The following is an 11,632-nucleotide window of genomic DNA, read 5'->3' as shown; positions in this document are numbered from 1 at the left end:
GCTATAATAATAAAATAGATAACTAGAAGATTCTAAAACCATAATTTTAAAATAACTGCTCATTTTTAATCTGGAGAAGCTAGCTTTGCTGTTTGACTACTTTTCTATCTCTCAGCCCTTTCAGACCAAGAAACTTAATATACTAGATCAGGGGTGTCAAATTGCCGGCCCGCAGGCTGGATGCATCATAGCAAAACCGCGCCCACCCCATTGCCGGCAATGGCAAAAAAGTCACAATGCGTCAAGACATGTCACGTGACGTTGCGAGTTTGACACCCCTGTACTAGATAAAAGAAAGAATGATATCTTACATTCTTTCAACCAATCTAGAAAAAAATATTTTTCTTCCCCACTTTTAATTGGCCATCATTCCTGCTGATTTGTAAATTGCCTGTTATACTCCCAAATCATAAGTCCTTATGAGACCATATGACACTTACATTTACTTTATCTGCTTTTATTATCTCATTGCACAGCAACAAAGGAACTCTCTGTATTTAAATTTCCGTTCACAATGTTTTAAAAACAAATATAGCTTTTGTTTTTAAAGGGAGAGACCAAGAATGAATGTAGAGCTGGAGGCAATGTAATGCAGTGTGTGTTGTGTGCAGTGATTCTGCAGTAGAACAACAGAAGTGATACAGAGAGATAATGAAGGGATAACGTTTTTGATGGAGGTTGCAAATCTGTAATTATACATATCAGAATATATTTAGTTTAGATTTCTAATGACAACGGCAGGCATTCTGCTACTCCTGATTGTGCAACAGCTGACTCAAGCTTTCATAAACCAACCTTCCTGCTGCACCGATCATGTCTGTGCAGCTACAAATATATATTCTTTGCATACATGTGTAACATTTTGCATATTGAATGTGTGGATGAGAAGAATGCAGTCCTGTTTCATTGATTGGTGAAGAAATAGAAAGATGATGTCTGGTTTGGCAAATCTTTTTTTTTTTCCCCGTCAGGTTACATGGAAAGTATCACTTTCCTCAGTATTAGCTAATTAGCACTCCTATAGAGAACAAGGTTATTCTTTTTCTATTTCATACATTACAAGGCAATTTCAAATGGTGTAAATTAGTTTCATTTTCCAATAAATCATCATCATTTATGATATGCTTCTTTTAAAAATTAGGTAGAAGAAGAAGAACCAACTGGGTTTATTCGTTTGGAAAAATTTCTTCCTATGATGACTAGAGTGTTAATGGAAAGAAGGTAACGAACAGAAAGTGGTATTTCAGTTTGTGAAACTTGGTTATGCGTATATGAGATTTTTTATTTTACACAAATCCAATTTAATGAACAAACTTCTCAGTGTTAAATTTAAGATATTTTTGGCAATTATGAAATGGGTGTGGATTTATTACAGTGTCAGTAGTATGTTACGTTGGCTGTAGCTTTGGTCAAAATACATGGCAATCCCTTCAGTCAGGAGAGAAATCTATGGTCCACCATACATTGCTGAACCATTAACAGCAATACCAGCCAGTATTCCCAATAATGCAGATACTGAGAGTCATAGTTCAATAATCTCAGGAGGTCATAGATCGTCTGTTGCAGAGGTTACCTGCTGTATTAGATGTGGCAATTAGTGTCTTCACTTTTCTAGAAATGCCTTGTCAGATTACCACAAGATTCACAATATTTATCTTCTAAAGTAGACATTTATTGAAATGTTTCTTGTGGATTACTTGGGGTTTTTAGTTTGATTTTGTTTTATTTTTTAATTTTTGTTTTATTCTTTTTTATGATGACTATTTTACTTTGCTCAGGTAAATCTCAGATAAATTACCAGTTAGGTAAACTGTCAAGAATTGATTTAGATTGCAGTAGGATAGAAATTAAATAAGTAAAACTGATTCCACAAATAAATTTGCCAGCTTTTTAAAGTTTTAAATTTTAAAATTTATGGCAGGAAGAGTTGGAAGGGTGTTGTCATGGTAACAGTCAAATCTTAGATACACACATTATCAATAACTATTTTATTAACTGCATTATTTCAGATACCGACCGATTCCAGAAGATGTTCTTTTACGTGCTTTTGAGGTTTGTATAATTCCTATATATGGGAAAATTTCTTAAACTTCAAGGCAATAAAAACAAAATTTACATTCAGTGTTCCATTTTATAGGTTTTGGATCAGAATAAATCTGGACATCTTACCAAAGATGATTTGGTAAAGTATATGACCGAGGAAGGTAAAACTTTAGCAAAATATTTACTAAAACTAATTTTATTTGCTTAGGAAAAAATAGTTCTACTCTGCATGTTAATTTGAGTGTATCTGTGTGATACAGAATACAGATAGTCCTCGACATATAACTGTAATGGAGCTTGCCTATCACGGTTATATGTCGTAACGGCTGTAAAACCAATTGTACGACATTTTTTGTGGCAGTTGTTTTCTGGCAGATTCGCTTAACAACTGCCACTCTAGTTGTTAAGCAAATCTACAGTCATTAAGCAAACCAAGGATTTGCCATGGGCACAGTTTTGCTGAAAACAGGAAGTGCCATTTTCAGCAAAACTGTTGTAAAACACGGTCGGGATGACTGTGGGATACTGCCAACAGCTGTAACTGTGGCAATATTGCTGAGCACCTGATGTTCACCCATGTAACCCTAAAGGAGGCCTGTGGGAACTTCAAACCAGGTCGTAAATTCCCTTTTTCAGGTGGGTTGGAACTTCAAACACTTGCTAAGCCACCTGTGAGGACTACCTGTATGAAGATATGCTTAGCAACCATAGGCCTTAGAATGAAAGAAAGGCAACCTGGAGGTTGAATATGATACTATCCACCATCTTGTGGAAGTATCTGGAATCCTACAAATGTGTATTGCTCCTGGTCACAAAAAAGTGTGCCCATCCCTAACTGAAGAGTAAAATCCAACATAAAATAGTGCCAATGCCTTCCAATGATCAATCTAAAGGCATATTCAGTTAAGTTCTACATTGATTCAAATTTGTGTGCCTTACACATTTGTATTAATATAAAAAAAGAAAATGTCAGTGCATTTCAAGTTGTATAAAATCATTGTGCTTAGGAAAATAATTACAAGTATATAATATATATAAAAAAGGAAAAAATGACATACCTAAAAATGTGAAATCACTGCTGCCAGTTCTTTAGTTGGTGTTGACCTTCATTTTCATCAAGTTCTTCCCAAGTACTTAGGATGTCATAATATATTGGTGTAGTACATGTCCAGTACTAAGCAGTGTGGCCATTTGTTATATTTCTTTGCTATGGGTATATATGAATAAGTTTATGCTTAAACTAACATGTGCAAGAGTTTAAGCAGTTGTTGATAGACAAGCCTGGCAAATTATTTTCATCTGGTCATGAAGAGATGGAAACAACTGAATAGTAACAAAGTGAAATACCAGGGTTGCTTTGTATAAAGTATTAATTTGTATAGTATAAGTTTATATTTTTTTGTTTCTGGACATATGTTCATATTTAGCAAATATAAATTATCAATATGATTCAAATGAGATGAGCTAAATATTGAACATGAACTTTCTGCTGTAAGGATGTAGCTTTTAAACAGTTAATTCCAACTCTTTTTATATGAAGTACACTGTATGCGTGTGCTCCATACTTAACACAATAATGTAACTGAAGCCCAATTAAAATGTAAGCACTGGTAATAATATTAGTGTCTTATTTGAAGCTAAAGCAAATCTGTCTAAATAAACATGTTTTTATCAACTTAGGAATGATATAAGCAAATGGGGAAACTACACCCCCCCCACCAAATTACATTCAGAAAGGTAGCTATTATATTGCTAAACATGCTATATTGCTTACATATTTAGAATTAGTATTTGTGCAGCCATCTAAATTTTTGTAAAATATTTTCATCTATTGAAAAAATAATATTTTTTTAAAGAATCAAATGTCATGTCCTCTTTTTAAACAATTTAACATTGTCTATTAATATTACATGGTAAAAAAGACACTGCCATAAATGACAGTTATAAATATGAAAAGCAACAAAATAAGAGTATGACACATATGGCAATCTCATCTAAAAATGCCATGTTCATTCTAAAGAAGATGAGCCTGAATTTACAGTGTCTCCCCATTGCCACTTTTGCCAGATCAGACGAAACAAAGCAATTTTCCTCCATTACTGAATTTTCAGCAAATCTGAAATGCTGCTGAAACTTTAAAAATAAATTATGCTGGGGTGGAAATTAGTAGTTTGGGTAAATATAGTAAATAGAGAATAAATAAATGATTAACAACTTCGCAAAAGAAAACAGGAGCAAGATTATGTTACAACATAATATTCTGAAATAGCTAGTATTTTGTAGCAAATTTTCAATGAAAGAATTTTGGTAGAATGCTTTTGTAGACATTCTAGAACATCTAATACTTGCTGGTTTTTCATGTTCATTCATGTTACATGTTAAACATTTTAAATTTGAATTTAATTATGTTATATGAAACAGGTGGTGTCAGTATAGATTTCTCAGTAACAAAGTTTTTTTTACTAAAATTCAGATCTATATTTATGCTTTTGAAATAGTTTGAAAACCCTAAAATATGAATAATTTAGAAGGTTTATATAGTAAGAAATACTACAGTCAGGGTTGGTTTTTTTTGTTTTTTGTTTTGCTGCAGGTGAGCCTTTTACACAGGAAGAAATGGAAGAAATGCTTTCAGCAGCAGTAGATCCAGAAACAAATACTGTTCGCTACAAAGACTATATTTCAATGATGGTTGTGGATGAAAACTAAGGATATTGTTTAATTTGTGGGTCTGAACTTTCTGTTTATACATTAACTTCATTGTAGTTACTATATTTGCTGTTGGACACAAGTATAATAAATTAATAATTACACTGAAATGTATGAAATAAAAATATTTTTTATTATTTTGTAAAAGACAAACATTTCTAAATATCTTAAAATGTCAATCTGATTGTATAACTGAAAATAGTAGAATTCAGAATTTGCAAAGAAAATACTAATTGGGCAATCTTCCTGATAATTCACAGGAAAGTTGCATTGAATTTAATAGGATTATTAGAAAAATGTACAAGATTGCAGTCTAAGGCTAAAATAATGGACTTATTGAAAAATAGGTTCTGTTGAATGTTCTTACTGAAAAATAAGCATAACTTATTTTCAAGAAAGAAAGCATAGGATTATAATGTACACTGCATAGGATAATGTAATTAAAGTACTGAAAAGGAAAACAATTTAAAATTAGTGAAATAACTCAAACAAAAATAGGAAAAATAGAATTTCCAAATGTAGTAAAAACAAGGAAATACTACAGTTGTGCTGAATTTAGAACAAACTTCTCAAAACATTAAATGTTGATGTTCAGGCTTCATTAAAGACAGTAAGCAAACCTTGGTTAATAAGAAAACTCAAACCTCGTAGTTTAAAACTTGATATCTGAGCATAGGTGCTTCTGCTATCGAAAATAATTTCTGGAACTAAAAGCAGATGTCCTCTTTTCCTTTTGTTCCAATAAAAGGAATTTGTTGACTTTCAGCTATGTTGCAGTGCCTCTGTTTATTCTGTGTGTGTGTGTTCATTTGGGGGGAGTGTTTTCCATTTAAATATATTCACCTGATTTAATTTTGTTTATCTTTAAGATGTCTTCAAAGGTTTCAAACATCATGGTTTTTTTGTTGATACCCTTTAATATTTATCTAGGAATAGGGTCTAGGGGCCTTATTTCAGAAGTCACTCTATTCTTTTTTGAAACTTTTTTTTGAAACTTTTACACACATGCAGACATACAAACTTGCAAATAAATAAATATCTTTAATAAACTAAAGACATAGTTACAGTAAGTTATTTTATATAATAAGGATTGTATATGATCATGTACATAATTAAAGAGAAAATAATAGAGCAAATGAGACAATATGTGATATTAAATCAGCTAATGCTAAAAATAACGAATGAACTTCTGACATATTTAGAAAGTTTCTCTTTTCTCCCCAGTATCTCTTATCATTCAGCATATCAATCAATAATTGGCTATCCTGCCTGGTACCCTGACTCCATTTTCTTTTTCCTAGACTATCAGCAATAGTTGATAGTTTCTTTGGTCTCTTGGGCCTGAATGAGCTTTTATTCTTTCATAGAACTTAATACTATTTGTCAAATTTCTGTTGGTGAAAACTCTAAGAAAGTTTAAACATTCCATAATATTGATTGAGTGCCCTTAAGTGGGTATTAACTCTCGAACACAGAGATAAATATTATAGCATTCAGCTATTGACAAGAAAGAAGCAGAGGAATGCATTCAGGGCATTGCATTGCACACTCAAGCCATGGGGGTGGTTCCAGCAGCACAGCAGTAAAGCCATGAGCAACTTCTCAGGGAATTCCAGCCAAATCTGAGGTGTTTCCAGTATCCTTCTCTTTTTGGAAGAGAAGCAGTGATGATGGGGAAAATCTCTTCAGCAGCCACTAAGTTGGCAGAAGCAGTTTGATGCTAGGAGAACTGGTATGGAAAATATTTGCTTTCCCTCTTTCTCTCTCGCCAAAGTGGGCAAGAGAAGGAACAGGGCAACAAGTGGGATAAATGTCTTCTATGCCACCAGTGATCACTTGAGAGTTGATAGAACATCCATTTCCACATCTCACCCTCATGTCTAGAGTAGTGGTGGGGAGAAGGTGGGTGGGTCTGTCCTCTGGCCTCCCTTGCCCTGGGTGGCAGAGGAAGTGGAGAGATAAGTGACAAAATGACACTGGTGTCAGGATTCTGATACCACAAAGTGATCCCCATGTGGGCTTAGATATCTGACAGCAGATGTTATGTGAGTCTTCTTCTGCCAGTTATTGGCATCAAAGAAAATAGTCTCTCACTATTCCTGCATATCTCTGATGTGGACAGATATTCCTTCTTTTTCACTTTTGATAAAAGCTAAAACATTTTAAATTACATTTCTCTGTGCTGTAAAGTACAATCTTTAAATATCCATAAAGCTATTTAAACTAATTATCTTGCTCATTTGGGATTAGCAGTGACACAATGACCATCATAAAATCAAATTCAGTTTCTTCGTGGGGACAAATAAATACTTGGAAATAGGAAATGGATGAATGATAGAAAAAGGAATAAATGTTTTAAAAATCATTGTATCTAAAATCCTGGAGGTTGTAATTAGATTGATAATGTGTCAGGGTTGTTTTTGTCAATAGGGCTGCATGTTTGCTGGTTGGGAATTTTGCATGTTGCATCCCAGTATGTTTGGAGGGTGGAAAAGATGCCATAGAGGCAGGGTGTACAAGTTCTACTGGGCACCAGCTTTTGAATGGCATGCAGAGACCATGCTACAATATGCCAGGGCCATATAAATAAGTAAAGTGGGTAGGGGAAGAAAAGTCCATTTGATGAAATATTGATATAATTATTTACTTAAATCTTTTAACTCACATGTAGCAATTTCCACCTCTCTTCACCATTTAGAGTGGATTGCCAGGTTTCAATTAATCTAAGATGTGTGAGCGCAAATACTAATCCATTCTTTCATACATATTCTTTCTTCTTCATACATACACACATATATACATGAGGCACCAGGATGAGGCAGAGAAGGGCAGTGGTGTTTGGGATTGCTAGTGTTCAACAATGATGACTCAAAGGGGGATTCTCTGCAGATCATATGTCATTCACAGGAATCTAGAATAACAGTATAACAGAATAACAGAGTTGGAATGGAACTTGGAGATCTTCTAGTCCAACCCCCTGCTCGGGCTATATGATCCCAGACAAATAGCTGTCCAATCTCTTCTTTAACATCTCCTGAGATGGAGCACCCACAAGTTCTGGAGGCAAGCTTTTCCACTGACAGAAAATTTCTTCTTAATTATAAGTTGTATCTCTCTTTGATAATCTCCCATACATTACTTCTTGTCCTGCACCCTCAGGTGCTTTGGAGAATAGGTTGACCTCCTCCCCTCTGTGAAAGCCTCTCAGATATTGGAAGATGCTATCATGTCATTTTTAGTCCTTCTCTTCGTTAGACTAGACATATCCAGTTCATCGTATGTTTTAGCCTCCAGTCCCCTAATCATATTTGTTGCTCTTCTCTGCACTCTTTCTAGAGTCTCAACATCTTTTTTGTATTCTACACAAGTGTGGCCTTACTAGTAAGTGGTACTAACACTTCACGTGAGCCTGATACTATCTTTCTGTTGATGCAGCCCAGGACTGCATTGGCTTTTTGGGCAAATGCAACACATTGCTGGCTCATACTTAAGCGATTGTCCATTAGGACTCCTAGATTCCTCTCATGCTTACTGCTGTTGAGCCTGGTACCACCTATTCTAGTGCATTTGGCTTTTCTTTCCTGAATATCTACGATATCTACCCAGGCTAATCCGTGACATAAACATACTGTGTTGCTTTGGTGCAAAGAACTGAGCAAAACTTAAAAATATGTCACTAGATCATTGCTTTGATCAACCTTAACAAAACTCCAGCTGCTACAAAAGCCTTCTGCTATATCTGAAAAGTTGCTACAAAAAAATTCCTATGCCCAGTTAACTAAATTTTTCTGGGATATCAGAATAGAATGCATTTCATATATTTTTTAATTTTTCCAGTTTATACTGCTGCCAGCTCCAAATATCTGAATATTCTCTTTCAAACAAAAGCATAATGACTACATCATAAGATCTTTTTTACTTGACCCCAGGAATAGTAAATTCATGCTTAAAACTCTCTAATACAGTTTTACGTACTGAACCTATATCAGTGGCATTCATGGGGATTGGGGGTGTCAAAAGAGGCAAGGTGACAGTCACAGAAGTGCCACTGAAGCCCTACTCCTTTGTAGTTCATGAAATATTGATACATGATGTACACAAGGGGTGAATCTTGTCTCATCCTGCTGCAAAGGCTGTCTTGCAGATTTTAATCCTCTTGTGGAAACCACTGCCTTACATTAAAATATTTTGATTACAGAGTGTTACCGTTTTAATGGCATAGCTGTAGATTTTACAAAAAATATTTCAGGAACAGTAATTAAATCTTTGCACTGTCCACTAGCGCATAGATAAGCATGCTATCTCAATTATATCTTACATGGCTTGAAAATGTTCATGGAGGGACTAGATTGAGATGATATTTCAGGTCTTTGACATCAGCGTCAATGGTGAAAGAACCACTGACAATAGTGATTCAAACATAAGGGAATTCAGTATATGGCAAAAGCATATATTTCTTACTGGTAAGAACTGGTATAGGGCACCCAACATTTTTAATTTAAAAATGGTTTTAATTTACATGATTCTTGAAAGCCTTTACTTACATGCCCCTGATCACATATTAACTACTACCAGACTTTTTACATGCTTGCTTTTATTAGAGCCGCTAATTAAGGCATATTAAATAATTGAGATGGTATCCTTCTGTATCAGTAATTTCTTCTTCAATTAAATTTTATCTTAGGTTTTAATAACTCTCTTCCCTGCATACAAGACTAATGACTAATTAGCCTCAGTTCCATTTCATTTCAACGAAATAAACAAGCAATGTGATCGTTTATTAATTTTTTTCTAATAAAGAATAACAGTAGAGTACTCTTGACTCCTATGAGTAAACACAAATCGAGTGTGAATAGCTTTAACAGTAATGAGAAAAATGTTCTGCTTCTGGAAAACAGTGTTGCACAGTAATTATAAGGCCATATATGAACAATGAAGTCTTTGATTAAGAACACAACTCATTCACGAGCCCACCGTTGAGGGCAAGCTATTATCGTTTACCTTCTCCTCTGAATCAAGGGTTGGTTGAGCTAATAATACAAGCCAAGCTTAAATTTTTTTGTTGGGATTGTAGGGGACAGAACTGACTTACTGACTTACAACCATTCATTTAGTGATCCTTCTAGGTTACATTGGCACTGAAAAAAGTGACTTATGACCGTTTTTTACATTTATGACCATTGCAACACCCCATAGTCACGTGTTCAAAATATGGCAGTTGCACTCTCCTGGGGTCATCTGATCACCGTTTGTACACCTTCCCAGCTGGCTCCCGACAAAAAAAGTCAATGGGGAAGCCAGATTCACATATAACAACTGCACAATTCACTTAACAGCTGCAGTGATTTGCTTAGCAATTATGAGAAAAAAAGGTCATAAAATGGGGTGCAACTCACTTAACAACTGTCTGGCTTAGCAACAGAAAGGTTGGGCTCAATTTTGGTCATACGTTGGGGACTACCAGTATAGTTTACAACTACATATAATTTTATATCATGTAACTCCATCACCACTGATCACTTGTAAAGGAAGAGAAAGATTTAAAATAGAGCGTGGGCAGAGGGGAGCTGATCTATTTCTTCACTTATGTGCTTCTATTAGAAACTATTGATTGATGGGAAACATTCTCTTTCCCTTCCCTCCTAAGTTCAGACTGTGGCCAAATTTCCTACAATTAAAGTTGTTATGGCTCTCTCTTCCTTTTCCTATACAGTTCTCATTGTAATTTAGTCAAGCGATGTATAACTAAATTCATCACAAAGCCTTCCTCTGCTTAATTATGCCTTCTTTTCCTCTGTACATTTTTAAAAGATTTTCCTAATTTATTATTTAAGTAGAGTAATCTGAAGAAGCCTGGTAACATTTTTTCAGACTAATACATTTTCTTAAAAGGTTTAAGCCTTAATGAGCTACAGCCCAGTGTTTCTCAGCCTTGGGAACCTGAAAATGTGTGGATTTCAATTCCCAGAATTCCCTAGCCTGCCATGAGGAAATGGAGTTGAAATCCACACATCTTCAAGTTGCCAAGGTTGAGAAACAGTAGGTTAGGCTGATACAGCATTTAAATTGGGGTGAGATGGGGGATGGGAAGAAGGTTGATTATGCAGATGCAGATTAAATGTGTCAGAGATAACCAGTCAGCTAACAATTGTATAGCAATGTGTTAAAAGACCCAATTGTGTTTGTTCTGGTCTTCTGAAACATTTAGGAGTATGTCTCTGGCTGACTTTTAAAGTTTCTTTTTTACAAACTGACTACTTGAGATCTGTAACAAAGTGTCCTGGATGGCTGAAATGCTTTGATATTGCTTTGTTCTATTTTGTGTTCTGTTGTTAAACTTGTGCAAAGTTTGGCCTACTTGTCCTATCTAGAATTGAGAAGAGCATTGCTGACAGATGATGCCATACGTATGTAAAAGTACAGTCCCTCTAATCTTGTAGGTGAGGTTACTCTTGTGTGCTGGTACTATTGGTGTAAATGTAGGGAAATTGTAGCATGAACCATTTCCTGTGTTAGTATCATTCCATAATTACTGCTTATTGTGAGAATCTGCTTCAGGTTGGGTGTTATTGATATGCAAGTATGAGCCTGCCACCTAGTGCCTGAGAAAGTACATTGTCATTGTCCATTGGGCTCTACTGTAGTTTATTCATGTAAACAGCATGAGCTGTATATAAACAAGGGTTCCTGGGAATTGATGTGGTTCACCTGATTTTTTTTATTGGTTTTATTGAATATTATTCAGTCTTCTGATTGCCAGGTTGAATTCCATTATTTCAGTATCTGTCAAGTAGGTCAAAACAAGTGTGGTTGTAGAGGTTAGCAAAGAATGCTAGATTTAATCACGTCTTCTGGAAGGAAATTGGACATATGTAGATAT

At 35.0% G+C, this 11,632-nt stretch overlaps 1 protein-coding gene across 1 annotated transcript in view; it reads left to right on the top strand.

Annotated features, from left to right (window-relative positions):
- The window catches only part of EFCAB2 (EF-hand calcium binding domain 2), a 14,179-nt gene extending 8,662 nt beyond the window's left edge, over positions 1 to 5,517 (top strand). The window contains exons 4-7 of the mRNA XM_015815155.1: positions 1,142 to 1,221; positions 2,010 to 2,052; positions 2,138 to 2,204; positions 4,637 to 5,517. Of these exons, the coding sequence (XP_015670641.1) occupies positions 1,142 to 1,221; positions 2,010 to 2,052; positions 2,138 to 2,204; positions 4,637 to 4,752 (306 nt within the window). The 3' untranslated portion in view covers positions 4,753 to 5,517. The remainder of the gene's footprint in view (positions 1 to 1,141; positions 1,222 to 2,009; positions 2,053 to 2,137; positions 2,205 to 4,636) is intronic.
- Positions 5,518 to 11,632: the final 6,115 nt, after the last annotated feature.

The sequence above is a fragment of the Protobothrops mucrosquamatus genome, unplaced genomic scaffold (assembly GCF_001527695.2).
Source record: "Protobothrops mucrosquamatus isolate PMUCROS unplaced genomic scaffold, P.Mucros_1.0 scaffold319, whole genome shotgun sequence".
NCBI lineage: Eukaryota > Metazoa > Chordata > Lepidosauria > Squamata > Viperidae > Protobothrops > Protobothrops mucrosquamatus.
The sequence above is the reverse complement of the archived record's forward strand: the minus strand, read 5'-3'. Positions and strand labels throughout refer to the sequence as shown.